This window comes from Takifugu flavidus, chromosome 2 (genome assembly GCF_003711565.1).
Source record: "Takifugu flavidus isolate HTHZ2018 chromosome 2, ASM371156v2, whole genome shotgun sequence".
Lineage (NCBI taxonomy): Eukaryota > Metazoa > Chordata > Actinopteri > Tetraodontiformes > Tetraodontidae > Takifugu > Takifugu flavidus.
In genome coordinates, this window is record NC_079521.1 from 12,465,970 (window position 1) to 12,490,171 (window position 24,202).

A 24,202-nucleotide genomic window follows, 5' to 3' on the forward strand; every position below is an offset into this window, starting at 1 on the left:
TCTCGCTCCCTCTCTCTCTCTCTCCCTCTCTCTGCATATTCAGCAAAGCTGCCCTCCTCTCCTCCTCATCACTCTCTCCACTCCTGCGGTGGTTCGCTCTCAGCTTGAAGGGGACACCGTCCTGCTCCTCACCCACTGTTTCTGCATGACTGTCACAAAGGTAAGATAGGCTTGGGTGGGCAGCAACTTCCTGCTTTGTCACCGCCGACTTGTCCCCGCATGGGGTTGGTTTGGGCTGTGAAGGTCATCTGAGGTGTTACACTTGCGTGTTTGGAGTGATGACGAGGGTTTTTTTTTTAAGTTGCAGGGTGGTGGAGGCTTATCAGGATGCTGCTGCTGCCACTGCTGCTGTGGCCCAAAAGGATCTTTAATCTGCAGCATATTGCATTCAATAACTGAGGTTATTCTAGTTGTACGTGTTTCCTTTCTGTTTGCATTAAACCTAGAATCCAAAGAAGAATATGATAATATAATATCATAAATATGTGAGCTGGAATTTCAGTGGAACTGTGGCGAGACCATTGCTGTAAAATGTGTAAAAAAGCTTTGTTGAGACTCAGACCACTTTGGGGGGGGGGGGGGGGTCAACAAATGAAAAGTTGGTTTAGTTGTTTTGGGGGGGTTTAGGACACGGCCAGCCCAGGTCTTTATGGTAGTTCTACTGGGAATACAAATGTCCATGCTGTAGTCACTGTAGGGACAGCAATCTGTGCATGTGGGTGTGTGTACATGGGTGGACGCTCTGCACCCTTAATACTGTAGCAGCCGATTTGAATCCTCTTAATCTATTAGCAGAAAGAACGAGTGACCAAGAAATACACACAGAGAAAGAGAGAGGGGCAAATTAGTGGAGAATTAAGCTGGACCAAAATAGGTGACCTACTGTAGACTGGACAGTGGCCTATTTGCCCACACCTATGGTCACACACACACACACGCGCACACACACACACACACACACACACACACACACACACACACACACACACACACATCTGCCGTTTCCAAACAGAAGTTGTGTGTAATATTACAGCCCAGTTCCTCCTCTGCCATGCGAGCGAGATTGTGTGGGAGGTGTGTGTGCTCCTGCGTTGGTGGATGCTCTCCACTCTGAGAGCTGAAAGAGGGAAGAGGTCAGCCGTTTCATATGCCGGCATGGAAGGAACGCCTCAATTTGAATACTGGCACAGATATGGCTGGGATGGACAGGTAGGCCTCTATGATTTCCCTCTGCAATCGCAGAAATGTGGTGAAGAGGAAGTTGAGGAAACACCGGTTTGGCATCTTTGCTGCAATAAAAGCAGCGAGAGTGGTGTCAGGAGGATGTGTGTGGGAGAAGGAGAGAGAGACGGCGTCCAGGGAGCTGGTTTCATGACTTCTCCTGCCAGCAGCAGAAAAGTCACCTTGGGAAGGAGACAGGAGCTCCTGTGCTGATGGGGCTGAACAGGCGTCTAACCAACGACACGATGGAGAGACCTCAAAATCTGTAAAACCTAACCTCTAACAGTGTTTCTGACCATGCCCATGCATGTCTGCGCATGTAGCCTGCTTTAATGTGACACCTGTCAATAGCTATTATGTACATTTAACATCTATGAAGAGTTGGATCATACCTGGACATTATAAATACATCATGATGACCAAGATTTTGTCCCAAACCACTGCTCATCTGCTATAATCAGATTTTATTTCAAAATAGCAGCCCAAAACTAGCAATTGCTATCAATGTGGACACCCGCATTTCCTCTGTGGTCGCTCGACATCTGTGCAAGTTTGTGTGTGTGTGTGTGTGTGTGTGTGTGTGTGTGTGTGTGTGTGTGTGTGTGTGTGTGTGTGGGAGGTGGCTCATAAATCTAAGTTGGCAGACATATTACAGCACATGTGCAGGTGGGTGGATAACTTCCATTGCTAAATGTAGATGTAGAGGGAAAAAGGAAAGCCCTGCTCTGCAGTCTTTGACCAGTATCTTTGTGTAAACGTGCGCCTGTGTCTAGATGAGACCCCGTTGCCCACAGCTGCCTCCTCACATGTGCTTCATTTTAGGTGGAATTCAGTTTTCCTGCATCTGAACAAGGTTTTTTCAGCTTCCTTCCATAATGCTGGGAGCAACGGTTGCATCTGTTGCATTGATTCTTGCCCTGAGTTGCGCTTGTCAGTTTTAGGTTTGGTCTCGGTAAAAAGGGGCTCTAGAGAAACGTCTAATGGCCTCAGTGGGAATTATGTTTGGTTGAGGATGACCTCTGCAGACGGCTGAGGTCGACCAGGGTTCCCCCTCCTCCGGGCAAATTAAATCACGCAACGGCTGAAACCTATTTTATATTCAACACAATTGTTGAGGCTCCATAATGAGGAGCGAATGCTGGCATTAAAAAGTGCTGCACAGACCAACTGGCCTCGTCTGAATACCCCTTCCACCAGAAAACCTGCGATTAGCGCTGCTGCTAAATAAAACGCTCCTGCTGTAGTTGGTGTGTGATTGACTGAGGGCTGGGAAAGAGTTTGTGGAAAAGGAGAGAGGGAGGCTGAAAGAGAGGTGGGTGACTGACGTATGGAGGGGGAGCACTGGTCTATGGAATACTCCCTGGTAAAGGGAGTTGTTGTGGTGATAAATGCTTCTCTGTTCCAAGCGGAACATGCAGCACCCTGACTTTCCAAAACTTAACCAAAACCCAATTGTCAACCCTCAACAAGGCTGTTAGCGCTCCAAGGATGCGACAAAAATCTTAGAAAATGTCTATACGCCAGTGGTGAAAAGCAGACCGGGGGGTTTTTCTGTTTCTGAGGGGACTCTGCATGCTTAACGCTTAACTATCGAAATAAAAACACAGCTATCATGTACAATTACCTGCCAGTTGCGATGCACCCGTGCATAATTAGCACGTATTGACCGTCAGCGATTGTTTCTCACCAGCAGAAGCTTAATTCGGCCACGCGTGTAAACTGTGCGTAACTTTAAAACAGGAGTCCAGCGGCGATAAGTGTGTTTGCAATTAAGCATGAGCAAACGCCCCATTATGGAGGCGCTGTGATGCCGCACATGTGGCTGGAAAAACGTATGAAAGTCATTCTCACACTGTTTATGCTGCAACTTCTGCCGCTGGTTGGAAAACTCTCGTTGAGTAAAATGATCTAACTTGTGTCAAGACATGAAAGCTTTGGCAAATGTCAGCTTTTCATTTTTTTATCCCCTTTTTTCCCCCTGTGCTGTAAAAATGACCCAAATGCATCATCGTGTGCTTCTGCACCTTTGGCCAATTAAGTTAATAAATCTACTAACAACTGAAGTCAAACTCAACTGTAGATTGTGGTGCTTTTGCTACTAGCGAATAGAGTATTTGCAACAGTGGACGGAATATTCCACAGGATGGAATATTTATAACGGCCTGAGCAGGTTGCAGATGCTCTACAGTTGTAGGAAACACCCCGGCGATCACAAGGGGATGGAGTTAACGTCAGCTTACCTTCACATCAGCTTTTGGGGATTTAAACTACTTTGGAGCGGCTTCAGTCAGACTCAGCACTGATCCTCAATTAAAATCCAGATTACGCAGCCCAAATCCAGAATTTTGGGTTTCTTTCATCTAATAGTTTTGAAGAAAATGGTGGTCACATGTAAGAAGTGTGAGAAAGGGGGAAACACCTTCAGATGTCATGAGCTCCTCGCCTGTCGGAACAGGTTCCTGCTCAGTTGTTGTGTGACAGATCTGAACTGGACAAATGATCTGTGTCCATTACAAGTGCAGGAGCTCATACGGCAAATTCCCCAAAGCCTGGCCTCTCCTGTGGGATGAAAGTGGCCATTTTTAGGGATCTCCGTTGGGATAGAGGATGAAATCAGGTGGAAATATATGTGAAGCATCTAGCAGGGTGACCAGACCCCCCCATGCCCCCTAGCTGGGATTAGGTGGACATCCTGTGGAATGTGTGCGCGTTTGTGTGTGCAGCCTGCAGTCAGAACATAGGATGTGCTTCCTGTTTGTGGCCCTGGAGACAAAGCAGCGAGTGCAGACAGATGGGTGCATTTACGTGAGCTGGCAGTAAAAACGGTCCAAGCCCAGAACTCTCCCAGTCTGGTGTTCAGCACTTAAAGGACCAGTTTAAGGTTTTTATTCCTGGCGCCAAATAAGACTTTATTTTTTATTAGCTTGTTAACACTCTAAATTTATGCCCATTAACCACAATTTCACATCATTCAGAGTAATTTATTTTGGGTTATTCAGCATCAAACCACTTGAAAAGATGGACGCATACGTAGTTTTAGTCTGTCCAGACACACTCGCATCAAATTCTTCAAATGTGCCTTTAAGAGCCCCCCCACAACAATCAGGGTCTACTTTAGTGTCTTAAAGAAAGCGGTTTTTTCATGATTGAATGATGTTTTTATCACTTTTAGTGGAAAGCCTTGTCTATATACATTTTTTACCCTTGTATTGTCCAATAGTTTTTTTGTTGAACGTTTAAAGAGTTAGCAGCAGGGACAGATCTTAAGTTCTTCTGCATCTTAAAACATTAATAAAATCAGAAATTATTCTTTATTATTTGCATTATAGATAGTCGTACAAATGTAAAGTTTTAATGTTCTATATCTCAGTTTAGCATCCAATTCTCTTTTCTTCTCAGGAAATTTAAGACATTTGTGGCATTCGAGGCTCTAAAGGTTCTAAAGGCTCTAAAGGCAACAGCTGAACAGACGTTATTTATTGTGTTACAAGACTCACAACATTCACAAGAAGCTGCAGGCGTAATACATGTGCACAATGAAATGTGTGTAAGATCCTCGTTGCAATGCTGGCAGAACAATTTTTTATGTTTGAGTGGATGAGACACTAAAGAGGGCAGTGAAGATCAGGCAGAGAGAGGCAACAAAAGAACTCATCTGTGGTGGACGGTTCCTCCTCCTACTCTCTCTCTCTCTCTCTCATACACACACACACACACACACACACACACACACACACACACACACCACACACACACACAGAGACGCATGCACGCACAAAGAACATCTAGAACGGATCGATCAGGGTTGAGGTGTCTGTATTTTGCTTGTGGGCAGATAACAGACATCAGCAGTAGATACAGATTATTTTCTCTCTATGGCACCACAAAATACTTCATTTTAAATTTCCATGTATTATTCATGGTCAACATTCTAAAGATATATAATATAATAATTCCATGCTGATATTGATACTTTTGTCTCATAATAAGACTGTGAGTTGCTTCTCCACAAGCGATAAATCCTGATGTGCCCCCCCCCCCCCCTCTTCCAGTGGACTCTCGTCTTTTTGATTGTTGCAGAGATTATCCAGGTTTAGATGAAATATGATGGTGGTGGTCAGCATGCTGCCAGTGTTGTAGCCTGTTCTGTGACTTTCAGCCGGCACCAGAGTGGAACTGGCAGGCTTATCGTGCTGTCTGCCAGAGTGAGACACGCTCACTTCCTGCTGCAGAGCTGGAGCTCCAAGTAGAAATGAGCATTTCAAACAGCGCCACAGATGAGTTCTGATCACTGTCATTTGGCTCTTTTAGTGCCGGAATTCCTTTCCCAGTGCTATTCTGAGATCATTCTTCTGGTTTTAAGCCGCTTTTTTGTCACATCTGAGATGTGTGCAGTCCTTGTGTTTGAAGAATTTGCCTTTAGTTGCAGCTGCCTGGCTTTTCATCACCATCACCATGGTAACCATGGCTCTGTGTCTAAAACAAAAGTCAAATAAAAGAGGCAAGAAAATTAAAAAGTGGGAGTCAATAGGGACAAATGCTTCAGGTTCAAGTCTCTATAATCACCTCAGATAACTGGATAATGAATGTGGGGAATGTCGTACAGTTGCATATAGACTCCAGACATTTTGTCTGGCTGTTTATTGTTTGTTGGATTTAGAACCATCTGTGACTGCAATCCAGACACTTTCATCCTCACCGTGGGCGACGACTTGCAGCCGAGCCCATCTACACCCAGAAATGTAATAGTGATGAGGAAGGGAGGAAATTAAGCAAGGAGCAGTTACCAGTTAGCAGTTAGCATCGTGTGCATTTCCTGGGCCTTAGGGTTCTCCTGTGTCATTTGATCTTTTCGTAGTAGCAGGCTTATTTCCACGTACTAATGCCAATCTATCGTCTCAGCGCCTGCAAACATCACTGACTCTGATACAGTAAAATTTCAGTTCATTCATTTTCAGTTCAGTTCGGTGCCAAAACGGCTGCAAGAAATATCTGAATCATGTTTTGTTCTTATGAATTGTTGAAGCAAAATACTTAAAATCTACATCAAATAAATTTTGGAGAAATTGATAAAATAAATAAATAAGATAATTTGACATTGAAATAATAAAAATAAAACGATTCCATTCCCGTTATCACATCTGCTGGCCGATATAGCACCAACGGTCAGGTGGACCAGGTGCATCCCAGCGTTGTGCCTTTATTTTATGAGTTGTCATCATAACGCTGATAACGCTCTTTCTGCTGATGTGCGACAGAAGTAGTGGATATTAAGATAAAGATTCTATGGAGGGCAGATCCAAGAAAGTGGTGCCAATTCCCTGGAATAACAACCAAAGTCAAATGTCGGGCCCCAGAGATAGAGAAAGATTGAAATGAGGTCTGTGTTTTACAGCTGGCTCTCAAACTGGGACACCAGTCGCCTGGTCTGCACTGCTCCAGCTGACATTGTGACAGGAACCAGATCAATGCAACGGATGGAAAGAAGTGGTATAATTACCATCCGTCATATCATCTCACCTAGTTAAATCCACAGATCTCTGTATGAACAATGATTTCTGCAAGAACTAAATCTGAAACGATCGCATTGAGCGATTACATCAACACTGGCTCCTGTAAAATAGGTCAGATTTACAACCCATTAACCTTCACCCACATATGGGAGTACTGCCATTTCAGATCTAGCTTAGCCGGCACACACAAGTGCAAAATGGATTACAGTAAGCACGGTGTGTGTGCGGGGTGTGTGCGCGTGCGTGTGAGAGAGTCAGAAAGCCCTTTCCTGCCACCTACTGTCACATTTTGTACCGTCTCCACTCACGAGCTCCACAGTTGTGGTTAACCCTGCCCACTTCAGCAGAAAAACACTTACCCACATCTGGGTTTTCTCCACTCCCACTGGTGTTAAAATCACTCCAGCATGTTGTGATATTCCCGCTGTGGCGTCTGGCACAGCTGGAAAAGGTGAGCTTCTGCACAGAGCACTCAGTCCTCTTTAAAAGCATTTGTTGACAAAAATAACAGACAGTGCTGCGTTCAATCTGGTCAAATATCTCAGATATTAAAGCTCCGGCTTGTCTTTTATGTCGTCTGTGCAGACAAAAGGAAGGACGCGACTTGACCGCACCGTTTGGCGATGCAGAGCTAATGCTAGTCTCTGATAACATATCCGTTTTAGTATCATTAGTCCATTACTGCATCATTTCAATGAACCCACCATCATCTTAGATCAATGAAAGGCGAAGAGAGACCATGAAAAGCCTGCAGAGTTCTGACCTGGCGGGATAACGTGATACAGTATGAGTGTGGCGTTCAAACACAAGGACGCCGGTCCCGGGTGAGCGCTTCACAGCTCTAATAGCTCTATCGCAGATGTTCATTACTGATGTCGGCAGCAGAATTCAAGGTCACCCCGCAGCGACTCAAGTCTCCTCCGCCTGACTCGGGCGGACTAAAATATCTGCCTGTAGACTAGAAAAAAATAGAAAGAAGTTGCGTAAATGTTGAAAGATTAGACCAATTATGGCTGAGGAAATTGCACTTCCTCTTCAGTTAATTTGGTTAATGGCAATTACAGGAGATATTTCTGGTCCTGTTCCTTCTTGGATTATTCTCCGTTACTCTTCCGCGTCCCTCCAGACAGTCTCGCATCCGCGTTGCCAGGGTCGACGTGGTCAGCGTCTGGAATGGCCGAGCAGATGGCCTGGCACCCGGCGTGGCCGCGGTCTCTGCTTTTGTTTTCCACTCTCTTCATCCGTTTAATCCTGCGAGAGAAAAAGAACGATGGGGGAAAAACACGGATTGATGAGTTGTGTGGGGATACAGCAATCATGCAGTCATTGACGGAACGGAGCAGGATATTAAAGCGGCGCGGATCGGAATTCCAGAGCTGCGCCTCATCCAAGTTGGATGAACAACTTATCTTTATCCCTCAGACTTGCGAGAGCAGCGTTATAGATATGGATCGATCGTCCATTTGCCTTTTTGACCTAATCATATTTCAGTTTTTTGGGACAAGGATTAATTTGGGCGAATCTCGCCGCAGCGATGGCGATCGGACATCACTGGGATCGTTGTTTTCAGTGTTGACCGCGCTAACAACCTGAAAGAGATTCTGCACTTACACCGTTCGTGCAGTTTGGCCCCAGACGGGGACGTTGGTATGAGTGACCTGCTGCACGCTCCATCAGCAGGCGACCGCAACTTTAATATCCGAACCATCCTGAAATCAAAGTCAGAGGCTGAGTAATCATTCCACTCGGCCCTGTTCTGGGGTTCCTACTTCCCTGATGGATTCCTGTAATCTGATGAGTGCTACTGAGTCTTGCTGCCAGAGAGTTTTTGTTTCAAGGGAGGACTTTTCGATTGGTCCTCAGAACTCAAAAAAGACCCGTTTGAGGGTTAAAGCAGTGTTTTAAGGTTGAGGTTAGAATTGGGTTTGGGTTACGGTTAGGGTGAGTTGGAATGAAAGGGACAGGGAGGGGTGATGCTGTCTATGACAGTCCTCACAAAGATAGAAGTAGAAAGATGTGTGTAGCAGACAGGTGGTCTGACAGAGGGGGGTTAATCTCCGTCTGTAGGAGCCTCCTCTGCTCCCCCCTCTCTGTCTGCCTTTGTCTTCTATAAATATTTCATTTTTCATTGTTGGTCCATTTCATGGTCACTTCCCTTTATCTCATCTCTTTTCTACATTGCGTTTTCATGCTAAACATCTTTTTGATCACATTTTATCGCTCAGTTTCCTATATCACCTTGTTTCTCTTTGGATTCCACCTACACCTTAAATCTACGACCCCCACCCCTGCCATTCAGGGGCTTTGAGGCCCATCTTGCATCATTATGCTCTAAAAAGCATGTGGTGGCAGTCCCTCGGGGAGAAAGAAGGCAGTGGAGGGATTATTAATTTAGACCTTTCTATTGTTTTTGGATGACCGACCTTAGATGCAGGAAATACAACCCCGTTTCATCTTCTAGCATCAAATGTTTCCTGCTGTCGAGGTCTGAATCTTGAAAACATCGACAAGCTTTAAAACTTTCATATGCGCAGTAATGATCAGTGCCTTTGACTAGGCTCATGACTGGGCTTCCTGTCTTTGGCTTAATGCTCTCTTTACACCAGTAGTGCTGCTCAATGGGGCTGGATTTAGGATGAAGAGCTGCCATTAGGTGAGCTACCTCACTGTAAAAGCATAATCAACATAAATGTCACACGGCACAACCCTTCTGTTTTCCATTAGCAGTACAGAAAAGCTGCCTATTCTCCAGAAGGGTTTTGGAATCCAGACTGGTTTGTGGCCACTGGTAATGCCTTGTTGACAAACAGCTTCCTGTTTCAGTTGTTTGAGAAACTCCACAATTGTTCAAATGGCCGATTGGTCAGATAGTTCAGCAATTTAAGGCTGTAATGAAAGCAGACTTAAACAGAAGATGACGTTCCCAACATTTGTGGAAAAGCCATCTGGTAACGCTGACATTTGTCCAGATGGGCCAATTCTCTTTGGGATGCAGGGGCAGGTGTGTTAAAGCAATTCTGTTTGATTTTGTTCCATTTGCATTTCTTCCATTTGCTAACAGCAGTGACACTTGGGCCTGACGGTGAGCAAACAGGGAACGTCTGGCTGCTGCTGTTCGAGCCTCCATCAACATCAAACAAAAGCCCTAATTCGCCTTGGTTAGCAGAGCTAAAGTGAAACAGAACACCTTCCAAATTGCATTTTGTTTTTAAGGTTTTGAACGTAATAACAATTCCTCTAGTATATAATACAGGACATACGTGAAGGCTCATTCAGGCCGTCTGTCAGCTGGTAGCTAGTAAAAAAAAAAAATCCTTCTAGAAGTTCCTGAGTTTGAATTGGCACAAAAGTCTTTTATGGGCACAAATGTCCCGTCAGGCATCGCCATAGCAGAGAGGAAAAATATTCCAGCACTCTTAGCCAAGCTGCGACACTTCCTGTGTAAGTGAGAATTAGAGTCCCGACTTCACGCTGAGCAAACGAAAACGCCAGCAGGATCTCTGTCTTTGAAACAGCTACTCCTCATGGGGAGAGGAAGTCTTCAGAAAACACTGTACAGCCAGAAAAAGAACCGACGTGATGGCCTGACAGGCCCTCTCTGTGTCTGACCCCTTTTGCATGTGTGGAGGATCACTTCCTCTCTTTTGCTCTTCCTGGGAAACACTTGATTGGTACAATTTTACCCACTTGATTTGATCTGCTGTTTGAATGAGCCTTTTCAGGCTGCTTTGAAGAAAATGAGGCACAAGCATGAAGGAATAATCAAAGAAGTCAAATCAAGCAATGAGGTGGAAGAGACAAACTTGTGCTTCAAAAAAAGATTGCATTAAATGCACTGAGGTCACTGTTGTATCCCTCTTAAAGGCATGAACCCAGCTGTAATCGTATATTTTTGCAGACAGACATGGTTGTGGGCAGAATGCAGACACACATTCCTACATATAACCCCCCCACACACATCACACACACACACACACACACAAACAACCACAAGCCAAAGGTCAAGGCGAATCTGCAGGACCGTTTCCACGTTCCCAAACAAAGAGGATTTTCACTGTAATGCAGCGTGTCGAGTCGTCGGGATCCATCAGTAGTGCATAAGAAGGGAGCAACAGTCCACAAAACAACAGGATTATGGGATTTAACAGCTCCTCGACAGTAATGGAAAGTATCTGGATTGGTGTTTCATCCACAGTTTGGATGTTCTTTGTCTGTTTGGGTTTCCTCAGGTTTCTTCCACAGTCTAAAGTACTGCACATCCTGATGGATGAAGACGATATCTCCCCTAGTTTTGAGTGTGAGTGTGTGTGTCCTGTGATGTATTCCTGTTCTGCCCATCATGTTTCCCTGCTTCTCCAGTACCAACCATGACCCTGGTCCATATGTCTTTACATAAATGGTGTTGGTGCGGGTGATGTGATGCTCTGACATAAAATGAAGGGAAGACTGGGGAGAAAGAGGCCAGACAGACAGCGGACGGAGTCAGTAAAGAGGGGCATCTGCTCTCACACTGAGAGACTGAGAGGCAGGACGCTGATGGAAAAGGGTGTGTTGGCCCCGCAGCTATCAGTACCAGTAGGAGGAGACGAGTTAAATGGGGAGGGTGGGAGAGAGAAAGAGAGAGAGGGCGGGAGGAGACAGCAGATGTAGTCTGTCTTGCTTGGATTTGAATAGGAAGGAAGGGAGAGAGGAGATCCTGGCGCCACCCTCAGAGAGGAAAGTTGATGTTTGTGTTGTGAGGAGGCCTCAGCTGCAAGTTGGAGTGTCACAGGAGGACACTGGGAAGGTAAGGTGGCACTTTTGAGCAAGGGTTTAGAGCTGTAACCAGGTATGGGGCTGTACAGGAAGTGGTTCTTGCTTGAATGGGATGAAATATTCACTAAAGTTACCTCTACTGACCTTAGAGGGAGTCAAACTCACAACCTGGTCTTGTGATCTTTTGCTGTACAATAATGCGCTCAGGATTGTTTTGCTTGCTGCTCAGGGACTGTACGTGTGGGATCGGGTGCGTTGTTGTGCTGCAGCCCCCGGTCAGAGAGGAGAGATGCCCTCCTCTCCGCCTATGAGCGATGAATGAGCATCGTTGTGCGGGACGCTCAAAACAGTCTGCTCTGGTTATCCCTCGAGCCAATCTGCCGCTCCGCTCTTTGCCATTTATTCTTTAACAAGCTGCCATTATGTGGCTCCAGCAGACCTGACATCAGAGCAGTTGGTCTGGGTTTGACTTTGACAAGCGTAAGAATTTCATGGAATGCAAGTGATCAGCTGACTGAGGAACTATGAACACAGCGCTACACAATACTGCTTTGTTGGATTTAATGAATTTTTATTTCTGTTGATCTTGGTTGTGTTAGTGTGTCTCGTCCTGTCTCCTTCCCCCTCACCTGTACCTCATTTCTGCCCCTCCCTCCCTCTGTCTCTCCCTCTTCGATCGTATTTGGTCCCCACGTTCCTGTTTGCTTGTTTACCCTTGCTTTTTGTCTGCTTACTGGAATTTCACATGCACATTTTGTTCAGAAGAAACTGTCAGACAGTCAGCAGCCCCAGGCGGAACGCGCTGTATCAGCAGCAGCATTGTAAGTTTGTGTGGGGACAGTCATAAAGACTCCCGCAAGCCTGGAGATTAAAATATGATGGGAAAATACAATGGAAGCATGACAGCAAGAGGATGTTTCTGTTTGCACCTCCTCCACCTCCTTCTTCTGCATTAGTAGAACAATGCTGGAGTATGTGAAGTCCCTGTTGAGCGGATCATCTGTCTCTTTGGTGCTATCGTTATCGCCATTAACATCTCTGGAGTTCTGACCTGCCAGCCAACTCTTTGACACCACAAGAAGAATCTCTTGACCTCCACTTCCTGTGGCTGGGTTAGCGCTCCATGAGTGGGTTCTGCTGGTGGAGACAAAACAAACGATGCTGTTTATACAAACTAACATAAAGGGACAGACTGGGGTAATAGTGTAACCAGGTTACACTTTTTTTTTTACTCATCATTTCCCCATCTCGACACATTAATCGCTGATTTCATGGCCACGCAACAGTGTGACCGAACCATTTTCTCCCCCTCTAGCACTCTCACACCCTACAAGATTCCTACAAGAGTGACTTATCATGTCTGCACAGATGGAGGAGCCCACCCTGCAACTCTGGCCCTGGCTCAAGACAATTTGACACATTTTTTATTCCTACTTTCTACAGCTATCCTGGCAGTAGCAGCATTCTTTACCTCAGAATTATTTACAGACATCAGAGGATATTCTGTGGAGTTAATATTTATATATTTCTCTTTTTTGTTCCCAGATGTCATGGCGTCCAACCTACCGAGGTTCCAAGTTTCGAAATGTCTATGGAAAAGTGGCCAACCGGGAGCAAAGCTTCGAAGGTATCCCCATCACCAAGAACGTCCATGACAACCACTTCTGCGCTGTCAACTCCAAGTTCGTGGCAGTCGTCACTGAGAGTGCTGGCGGAGGCTCTTTCATTGTCATACCTGTATCCCAGGTAACTTGCTCTGCTACGGCCTTGTTAGCTGGGGGGTTTTGGTTTTAGTTCTGCTCACACACGTGAAAATAATTATGATTGAGATCAATATTTAAACCTTATGTTAATTATGTGGCATACCAAAGTGTTCTCCAGGAAGTTGCTTATTCCCACATTGAAAGCTGCATCTTTGCTGTAGGACATTGTGCAATTGGTCTTTCCTCCTGGCGAGAAAGTGGCGAGTTAAACTCTGCCACCAGTGTGTGGATGCACCTGTAAATGAATAAACGCAGGTTAAAAAAAATGCAATATGCTTTAAATACATCCCTGTTACAGTCTGGTCCACGCATAGTGGTGCTGCTTGTTAGTCAGATAGAAAAGGTGCTGCTACACCCAAAATTGTGGAAATAATTGTGGAAATGAGGGCTTGATGTGAGTAAGAGTTGCTGGTAAGTGAATTCTGCTTTGCTGCTGATGCTGGATTAATCATTATACAACAGCGTTTCAGGGTTTAACATGGAAGATAAGCCTTAAAGCTACACTTTTTATGTGAGCCAGAGCACAAGAATGGAATTTAACACATTTTACACACTCATTATGTGCAGCAGTGATGATGGTTTTACCATCTGGGCTCAGCAGCAGTGTTTGCTTTGACCATAGACCACAGTACTGTCTGAACCGTATGATACATCTAATTTCTTACACAATATTTTGGATTCACCTCTTTAAGAGATTTTCTGCCAACTAACTCAAAAAGCTCTTGGCTGCAGAGCAAACTCAAGTAAAGCTGCTGTTACGCCAGAAATCAGCGCTGAGGGTGAAAGACCTGCAGCATTTTCACGGCCATCAACATGATTAACCCTCCATTTACTTTTATATTATAGTCGCCAACTTTCCACTGGTCTCATTATTAGAATGGACTATCCAGAAGAGGATAATGTGCATTCTTTGCTGCTCGATTCTGAGATTAATGTGAAATTGAACACCGGTGCGCTCTGCTTCTACTTCTTTATTGTGATTTAAAATGTAATCTTTACATCTGAAGATGGTTACATTTCTGGATGTGGACTGGGAGTAATTAATCCCAGAACTCACGCGTATAATATCATCAATTTATTGCATATTGACTGAAATGAGACATGAAATGAGATGGATGGATTTGTGCTGTGTCATGACTGCATGACTTGATTGATTTTCTTCTCGTCAAAGTGCCCCACTGCTGCACTTCCTGAGCTTTCTGCTGAGCTGACGAGCTCAGAAATGGACATTTACCACAATCAGCAGAGGCACAGCTGACATCTTCTCTGGGAAGATGGCTGCTGTTTCAGAAAGGAGACAGGCTGTAAAAACTCAGTGTACTCGATCAATAAGAGTAAATATAAAAAGCACATCATGCTTTCCTCAGATGGGAAAGGTGAAACCCTTCCACATAGCTTTGATTCCTGTTAACATGAGTTAAAATCACACCAAGAATACCTTACTAATACCTTACTAAACATCTTTCTTAGAAGACTTGTATCCTTGTTACGGACCAGTCCAAACCCTACTTACTGGGTTATCAACACATATGCTGCATATGGAAGATTCAGCCTGAGGGTGTTGTTCAAACACCACCACCAAAGGACCTGAATCTGAATCTGAATTTAGCTTCTATGAAGTGATAATGGTTAGCAATGAAAAGAATGGATGAGTTCCAACCTCAATTAGGAGGAGATAAGAGGCGGTATGCTGGGTGATGTCACTGGTCTCACTTTAAATCAATAGCTGGTTAGCAGCCTGTGGCTGTTGTGTCTGGAAAAGAAAATTCCAAACTAAAGGCAGAAATCTAAATCTCCTGCCAGCTTTCATTAATGAAAGCCCACTGCTGTGACTACCAAGGTGTGATCCAACTGATAGATTCAGACCAGATCCTGCCAGACGGCCATATGGACGAGCACATGGGGAGGCTGGAAGCACCTGGCATACAGAGAGAAGCCCAGAAAGTGACGCGTAAGGTCAGAAAGAGCCCAGGACAAAGAGGAGCGTGTGTTGGGCGTGGCACTTCAGTCACCGTATTCTAGAAATAGGCCAACCACTCAAGCAGCAGCGAGGTGATCTGCAGCCAATCTGATGATTGTTCATTAGACACATCCTCGCTTATCTGACAGAATCTATTTTAAACAAGGCTGAACTGTAATGAAAAGCATATTCAGACTGCCTGACTGTCCAAGGGCTGAGTGACAAAGCAGAGAATATGGATTCCTCTCTATAAGCATGAGTCAGCCAGGTCTTTTTAGGTTAATGAACCATGGGCCATAAGGGAGGTTGTGCCAAAGTATTTATAACTTCTGCTAAGACTCATTTTCTTTTTAATTAGTGGGTGGCCATTTTGTGGCTGCAGGATTGGATAAAATGCATCCTGGTGATGTTTAATCAGTGTTCTGATGTGCATGCAGTGGTTCTGAAGCCACAGGAACCCAGCCTTGGTCTCCTTGTTAATTAGCCTTTATTGGCAACAACATATTAATAAGCAATGACAGCATTCACATGGCTCTTTCCTGACGACCATTTAGATTACCCCTGGTTCCGTGTGGACTTCATTACTTGCAGGTAATTAGCTCTGGCTAAATCAGGTCACCTCAGCTCTGCGTTAATAATAATTTGAGGATATAAAAGTCAAATTCATCACAAGGACTTGAATTATCATGATGAACTGTCGACCATTTACCTGAATTTGATGTGTTTACAACCAAAAGTGTTCTGAGAGGAACTTTAGTGAGTCTCAAATGCCATAGAGACTTGATTAATTGTGTAAATCAACTCTTATTTTGATTTGTGTCCATTGCTCTGTCCCTTATATTGTCTCCCCACGGTTGTTGTCTGCTTTTTTTCCCTTTTACCCTTGTGTTGTTTTGCATTAACTCGCTTTAATGGAAAACATTTCTGTGGCTGGATTTCCTGCTTGCTGCTGCGACTGGTTTGCTCAGTATTTATTTCACTGTGCTTTATTTTGCATTCCTGCATTCCTTGTTTGTGCCCAGACTTACCCACAGAAATGGCTGGACCCCTGAGAAAGTTTAAAGAATGGGCCTTCCACAGCTCTGCCTCACTTACATCAACACTTGGGCACTCACTACAATATCATGATGATTACACCCAGAAGAGCCCTTTACCAGCTCAGTAGTTCCCCCTTTGTTGATTTCTGTTTGCCTTGTGAAATAAAGAGGTGAAAAATAGAAATAAATATTTTTATTATTGCTTTCTTGGAGAAGTTGCTTTTGCCTTTTTACCTTGTAACTGTTAGATGATGACGATGTAAAAGTGAGTTGATTTATATTTGATTAAGCATTCAAACCTCCCTTTTCTGTTGATACTGCACAACTGCTCTCTCTCATACACGCAAAGACAAACTGGATTGCAGTGTGACATGAGCCGATGCTCTTAAACAAATCCCTCAGGAAATAAAAAAGGGGTCACTGAATCGAAGTGACATCAAACGTTCATGGCATCATGGGTGACGTCAGTAGGCTGCAGCCTTGACTTGTTGAGAAACGTTGCCCCCTCGTGGTCAGTATACATTATTGCAATAATGGCGTGTTTACCCAGGTGGCCTTGTGCAATAATCAAGTATGTTGTTTTGATCAGGATTTATATTTATCCAATTTGGTTGCTTTCATTTGAATTTATCAGGTTTCTGCTTCTCCGTCTGTTCTATAAGTTCCCTGAATGTTTAATGAATGCGCTTTAATGTCATCTTGCAGGCATTATTTTAGAATTGCAGACCCGCTAGAGTAGATGCTAATCTGCTTCTCTCACCGTATCAGTCTGGCCGGCTGGACTCTCACTACCCCAAAGTATGTGGCCATCAGGGAAAAGTGTTGGATATCAAGTGGAATCCCTTCTTTGAAAACATCATAGCATCCTGCTCGGAAGACGCCTCCGTAAGTGCTTCAACGCACATTTACATTCCAGGGTGTGAGGGGGATGCTGAGAGCAGTGGAGCAGGTCTGACCCAGAACTCTGCATAAAGCTTCTGCCAAATTAGCTGCTGTTCTTATGGTCTCAAACTGTACAATAATTCATTATCTATCAATATCATTATGTCAAACACATTCACACATAAAATTATCTTTATCATAGTGTATGTATCTACTACATTACTACATACTGACAATAACACTGTGTTGCACGCGCTGTAGCGTCCTTTCACTTGTTGAGGGATAATCTGCCAATGCAGAGACTCTGTAATCCAGTCTAATCCTAATGCAGTGCACTGCATAGATACCATGTGCTATTTCTGATCAGACCTGCCCCACTGCAGTCGGAGGCTCATATTTCACAGCTATGAAAACATTCCAAACATTAATAAACTTATTACTGTCATTGTTTGTCCCTCACACTGTCCTTGTGTCTATGATTTATGCGGGTGCACAACGCAGGTGAGAATATGGGAGATCCCAGAGGGGGGCCTGAGGCGCAACATGATGGAAGCGGTGCTGGAGCTGTATGGCCACAGCAGACGCGTGGGCCTGATCGAGTGGCACCCCACCAGCAGCGGCATCCTCTTTAGTGCTGGTTATGACTACAAGGTATCAGTAACACCAAGTTATGCAATTACAATTGAATTGTGATGCATTTTGTTAATGGATGTTGATTTCAATCATTACGTAAAGTCTGTAGCACACGCAGCCAAAGCTTCAAACCAGATCATCAGCTTTAGAGCCGATTCACCTACATAAGCCTTGCTGGTCTTGACAGATCCTGATCTGGAATCTGGAGATCGGAGAGCCGGTGAAAATGATTGACTGCCACACTGACGTCATCCTCAGCATGTCCTTCAACACTGATGGCAGCCTGCTGGCCACCAGCTGCAAGGACAAGAAGATGCGCATCATTGAGCCTCGCTCCGGGACCGTCCTCCAGGTCAGAGGAGGGGGAGGGACGCGTTATATTGTCTTGAATGGATCTCCAAGCATCGCAGCATCTTCCCACTCTAAACATTACGCAAATGAACTGAAACACGGTTGAAAATGTGGCCTTTCACATAAAGTTTCACCCCGTCTCTCTCTCCATCAGCAAGCCAGCTGTAAGAACCACCGGGTAAACCGAGTGGTGTTCCTGGGCAACATGAAACGACTGCTCACCACAGGGGTATCTCGCTGGAACACCCGGGAGATCGCCCTCTGGGACCAGGTCAGAGCGCGGCTTGTAGATGTGCTCCCAGAATGGGGGGGTGTTTAATTCCCTGCGTGTGTGCTGGTTTTCCCAGGAGGACCTGTCCATGCCGATAGTGGAAGAGGACATAGACGGGCTCTCAGGGTTGCTGTTTCCCTTCTACGATGCTGACACACACATGTTGTACCTGGCGGGAAAGGTGAGAGCCCCTTAAACTTCTGACATTAGGTGCATTTCCACTGCAGGAATGTTGGGGTAATTTTACAGCACATCTCCACTGCAAGATCCTCCCCTAAAAGGCTCCAAGGTGGGTACTTACTAAAACTTCTGGTGGGGCTTGCAGTTTACTCGGCACCAATTGACTCAACCTTGAGCACGAAGTGATGGGGAGTACAACAGAAGAGGAGCATCAGCCTAGCAGATACTGCTTAATCACAACCTGTGCTGTTTAATATTTATGATCACACCGACGTGTACACAGATACAGCTTGCAGTGATAGGGCGGGACTTTAAAAGTCACATGGACAAAACTCGGTAACTGCACACTTCCCCCACTTGTAGGAAACCACATTTTCTTAGAATATTACACAGCTGCTTTTGTGTTTACCTCCTTCCTCGTTGTTTATGACAAAGACATCGAGAGGGCCCAGTGAGAGGTTCCTGTAAAGTTCCAGTATTTACCAAGAACTCCCACAGTGGAAATGTGCTTCTAACTATTCAATATATAGGTGGTCCTAGAAAAATGCATTCTGTTGCCTAGCAGCCACTGTGGCTTCTCCTACACTGTAAAAAACGGAGGAGGATTTGGACTGTAGGTTCTTGTAGTGTGTATTCTGGTGTGCTGCAGCAGGCTAATAATATCTATGTTATCAGCAGGCAGACTTCAGACATGTATTGATATTCAGATTGTATTGAACGACAGGCCCTGGCACAGAGACTGAGTCTGATAAATGAAGCGGTGCATTATCTGTTGTTTCAATACATGAATTAAGAGAAACAAGACATGATTTGAAGATTTGCTCATTCAACTTTTAACCCCATTGTTGTGCAACAGGGAGACGGTAACATCCGCTACTTTGAGATTACCACGGAGAAGCCGTACTTGCAGTACCTGATGGAGTTCCGATCCCCAACTCCGCAGAAAGGTTTGGGTAAGTCACCTGTGTCTGCAACAACATGTTGTCCCCCTGCAGCCCTGGTGTGACTGCCCTTTTCTCCCACCACAGGTGTGATGCCAAAGCACGGGCTGGATGTCGGAGCCTGTGAGGTCTTCCGTTTCTACAAGCTCGTCACCATGAAGGGCTTGATCGAGCCCATTTCAATGATCGTGCCGAGAAGGGTGAGTAAGGGAATGACATTAATTAGCTGATTCTGCTCTGCTGTCTGTAGAATCTTTTCAATACATCTATAGGCTTCATTTAGTGCTCTCAGGCAAAGAAATCTGGTTTAAGAGGCTCCACTTCAGCTTTTTCCTCACACGCAGGCTTTTAGATCATCAACCCTTACAAGTCTAATCACTAAAATGCTAATATTTGCTGTTTCCCGGCTTACAGTCAGATACATACCAGGAGGACATCTACCCCATGACGGCGGGAACAGAACCGGCTTTATCAGCCAGCGAATGGCTGAGCGGCATCAACAGAGGTAAACGCACTGCACGGGTTTATGCGTCACAAACATCAACGTGCAGCCTGATCCTGCATTTTGGCAAAGAAAATGCTGCAATGCAACACAACCCTGCATCTCCAGTTGGTTTTCTGCGCTGTGGTCAGCCCTCACACGCTGCCACTGAGCATATGGCCTCGTCCTGATGCCAACAGGATGCAGAGCAAGCAGCTTCACCTGAGCTCTCCTTTGTTTGGAAGTAAAGCTTTGGGAATCCTTTTATTGTTTCCATCTTCCACAATATATGGGTACATTTAAATGTATTTATGCAATTGTCAGAAGTATATTCCATAGATTCCAGTCAGTTAAGTACATTGTGTATCTTTATGGAGTACAAATTGTTCTGTGCTTCTGGTTTTGGAAGCTCTGACTCAGCTGATACAGTTATGTAGTCTTATTTTACATGTGTCTTGAACAACAACAATTTCCTGCTGGACTTTAACATTTTTAAAATGTTGCCATGGAAAAGGTTGAGAAAAAAAATAATGGAGATTCAGCTGTAAAACAAGTGTCTTTGAGGCAGCCATATTCTATAGAATCATGACTTATTTATTCTAGACACAGTTTCAATTTCATAGCCCAGATTAAGAGTGTTTTGTTGTCAAAAATAAAGTACTTTATGGTTCAACGACAGTTTAAAGTTTAAATATTTGTGTTGGTCTTCACACGCCTCTGCCTCTTGGTGCTAACAGACCCAGTCCTGATGTCCCTGAAGGACAGTTACCGTCGGCCAAACCAGCTGGTCTTCAAAGCACCAGTGAAGGAAAAGAAGAGCGTTGTGGTGAATGGAATCGACCTGCTGGAGAACGTGCCTCCCAGGACGGAGAACGAGGTATGTGAAGAGGTGATGAGAACTAGGAGCTGCGCTTAATGCTAATAGGCTGTTTCATCGTTTTGCATATATTTGATAGGAAAACAAATCTAGCGTTTCAGATTATTGTCTGTCTGAGGCGAGGTGACACTGAGGTGATTTCTTTTTTCTGTGTGCAGCTGCTGCGGATGTTCTTCAGGCAACAGGATGAGCTGCGGCGGCTGAAGGAGGAGCTGACCTCCAAGGATGTGAGAATACGTCAGCTGGAGCTGGAGCTGAACAACCTGAAGAACGTCAGCCCCAACAACGTCTGACCTCCGCGCCTCGTGGCCTGGCAAAGCTGCTTCTGCTGCTCCCACTTCTGACCTCTGATCAACAGTCTCCTGAGCCTTCCTGCCTTTTTTTTATTAATTACCTATGTCATGATTTTTTTTTTTAATGAGCCACACAATGAGACAAAAACTGCTGGCCAAAACTGGAATATTGCTCTCATGGCAGATCTAAAGGTATTGGAGGCAAGGCAAAATTTACTCACTGCCACCATGAAATAGATGAGGTTGTAGTTTTAGGTGAAACTTGTTTTCAAATATATCTCATGCAGCACATTTAACTCTAATTTTCTCTCACATTTCCTCTACGATTGTTGGGAACGAGCTACTGCGCTCGTCCTCGTTTCATCCAAACATTGTTGGGTTGTTTTGGGTATTTTTCTTTTAAACTGGAGGATTTAAAGACTCACTGGTCCCCAAATTTCCTCCCTGAGGCCTTAGACCCAGCTGCACAGATGCAGCCAGCTGCAGGGTCCTCTCAGAAATGGCTAGTGTGCAGCTGGACGATGAGACCAGGAACCTTTCTTTCTTCCACCGAGCTGCTTTCCAATGACTTCTCTTATGTGAATATTGGCTGTAAATTTATATCACGTATAAATAGGAACCCAAATGCAGTCATACACCCCAAAAAGACCATTTGAAGTGTGTTCAATTAAGAACGACACGAATCCTGACATGATGGACTCACTACTCGTATATAGGCTCAAGGGAACCTTTGCTGGCTAACCAATCTTCGGGGCCACTTTTGAGGAGGGAATAATGTACAGTATTGTATTTATTTGTCCCATTTTTAGCTAATAACACTTGATAATCCCATCGTTTATGTAAAAAGTGGCTGTGCAAGTAATGAATGTGATGCTTGATGGGGTTTGTAGAGTGGCCTCACTAAAAGTGCTCTACTTCCAATTATACCAAGATACATTTTTGCCTTTGCCAGTGCAGGAATCTGTAATAATAGCCATCCTTCCACATTTAAAACAAAATATAATCACTCATACTGAAACATGTTTACGCGTAGCTGCGATTTTTACTGTAGGCACTTCATCTGAGTCGTGTTGGACTTTAGCGCCATTGTAATATTTTGATTTAGCTCGCTTCATTAGTTCTTCAGGAAAATAGTAACCAAAAACATTCCAGCTGTATTTAAGTCCAGTTCTGATTCTGCTTTATCTCGGAGATTTTCGCTTTATCTAGGATAAGCGAAGAGATCAAAGAATAAATAAACGATTAGAAAACACACTTGTGGTTAACGTAGGTTGCAAGAATCCAAGGCTGAAAGTGGCAGTGAGCCATGAATGGACCAGAGTGAGAGGGATGAATGAAGAGATGAGGGCCTCACTTTAGGACGCTCCTGATGTTTGAGAGGGACCGAAGGTTAAATAGCAGATTTAACTCGCTGGAGAGTGAACAGTAATCAGAAAAACTAATGTTACACTGGAACTCACATACTCTCGCCTGAAGCCATTTGACTTGTCTGCGTTGTACAAGGATCACAACAAATCACAACATATATAAAAGGGATTTATTGAAGTGACTGGGAGGGAAAAAAGCAAACAATTTAGGTGATGACGGTGGATTTCACATGGTGTGAAAAATCACTGAGGTAAGCCAATCTGACCATTATGTAGATTTATCAAAACAAAGTCTAAATAACTGACTGCTTTCCAGAGTTTACACTTTGAAACAATAAATTTTCCAATGTAATTTGCAGTTGTAACCTCCATTTATATCGAGCACTTCTCTACACTACCACCACCACAAATTCACACCTGTGTGTCTCACACACACACACTCACACACACGAAACAAAAACGAGAAAAGATAATGAGTTCTGACGTTGAACATTTCCCCATGGAAAGATTATGCATACAAAGTTAATGTTCAAATTCCAAGAAATTTCACACTGCGTATGTCAGATAAAGCAGCATACATAGTTAATATCTTAATACAAGTCATACTTTTACCTCGGTTTTCCGTTTAATATCTGCCGTCGTCAAAGGGAATACAAAAAAATAGATTTGGTCATTATTTACAAGAACACGTAATTTCCGAACTATCAAAGCTGAGGGTTTAAGAAGGGGGGGGGGGGGGGCTTTGACAAGGGCAGACATTGGTTTGCTGTGATTATTCTTTTTAAAAATATGCCCGGCGAGGGTCACATGTGCATGTTCAGACAGAGGTTTCACACCAGGACAGCAGAGTAATCGGCATACTGTGACACTACAAATACATAACTTACATTAATTTTTTTTTTTAAAAGTACGATGCAGAAAATAAGTTTAAGACGAGGAAAAGACACCCATACGTGAAATCCAGTAGTTGACTTTGTAATGTATTAGACATGCACTCTTATGTTTCATCTTGAATTATGAGTTAAAAGGGCCGGGGGTTTGAATACATGTGTTATCACAAATCTTAAATGGAGAAAAGAAAAAAAAAAATCATCTTTTTTTTTTTTAAAAAGGTTCTTCTTTGTTGTTATATATGCTGATACAAAATCTGTCTCCACAAAGCAGTTAAAAGTGGACCATAGGACTGAAAACACAGGAGCATCAGAGGTACGGAAATTTAACTTAATGTGACAACCCCGTCTACCTGACTGGCCAATAATTAAAAAAAAATAAAACACATACAAAATAAAAATAACACTCCTACTGCAATATGAAACTGGGTGAAAATAATACATGGGGCTGCTAGGAAGTGACAAGGAGATACAATTTTAAAACAGTTCACATCTTAGCTTTAGCAGGACTCTCAGTCGTCTTCATCTTCCTCGCCTTCTTCATCCAGCTCCCTTTTTCTCTTCTGACCTCGCTCTTCTTCTGGAAAATAGAGGAGGGTTGGTGGGTAAACAGCAGAATGAAATAAATGTTTTTTTAGCCTGTCCAAGCGGCTGCAGCTGTGATGCATACAGCTAGCAACAATCCACAACTAAGGATGCATATTCCAGGGCCATTTATTTTCTAAAAGATCCTCTAAAAATCTGATGAATTTGAAGCAGAAGCTACGGTGTTGCAGCCAACCATTTC

The 24,202-nt window shown here is 44.1% G+C and overlaps 2 protein-coding genes across 5 annotated transcripts in view; one reads left to right on the top strand and one right to left on the bottom strand.

The window, feature by feature from the left end:
- coro2ba (coronin, actin binding protein, 2Ba) lies at positions 1–22,877 on the top strand. Of its 3 annotated transcripts, none has more exons than XM_057017922.1 (12): positions 1–160; positions 13,035–13,235; positions 17,018–17,134; positions 17,633–17,782; positions 17,952–18,116; positions 18,270–18,386; positions 18,463–18,567; positions 19,423–19,519; positions 19,595–19,707; positions 19,922–20,012; positions 20,726–20,865; positions 21,024–22,877. In XM_057017922.1, the coding sequence occupies exons 1-12, from the start codon at positions 146–148 to the stop codon at positions 21,156–21,158; spliced, it is 1,446 nt and encodes a 481-aa protein (XP_056873902.1). In that variant the 5' UTR covers positions 1–145; the 3' UTR covers positions 21,159–22,877. The 3 variants fall into 3 exon arrangements, with proteins under 3 accessions (XP_056873902.1, XP_056873893.1, XP_056873884.1); XM_057017913.1 differs by lacking the exon at positions 1–160 and adding an exon at positions 1,141–1,209; XM_057017904.1 differs by lacking the exon at positions 1–160 and adding an exon at positions 11,314–11,520.
- The window catches only part of anp32a (acidic (leucine-rich) nuclear phosphoprotein 32 family, member A), a 5,379-nt gene continuing 3,858 nt past the window's right edge, over positions 22,682–24,202 (bottom strand). Inside the window, exon 7 of one of the 2 annotated variants that reach the window (XM_057017941.1) lies at positions 22,682–23,992. In XM_057017941.1, the coding sequence (XP_056873921.1) occupies positions 23,928–23,992 (65 nt within the window). In that variant the 3' untranslated portion in view covers positions 22,682–23,927. Of the gene's footprint in view, positions 23,996–24,202 lie in introns of both variants that reach the window. The other variant, XM_057017936.1, reaches the window with a different exon arrangement.

What these genes read in the sequence shown, in the direction of transcription:
- coro2ba (XM_057017904.1), top strand. Translation starts at nt 11,329, where the DNA reads ATGGGGAGGGTGGGAGAGAGAAAGAGAGAGAGGGCGGGAGGAGACAGC. An exon ending in TTGTCATACCTGTATCCCAG is followed by an intron (nt 13,236 to 17,017) that starts GTAACTTGCTCT and finishes TCACCGTATCAG; the next exon opens with TCTGGCCGGCTGGACTCTCA. An exon ending in TGTTGTACCTGGCGGGAAAG is followed by an intron (nt 18,568 to 19,422) that starts GTGAGAGCCCCT and finishes GTTGTGCAACAG; the next exon opens with GGAGACGGTAACATCCGCTA.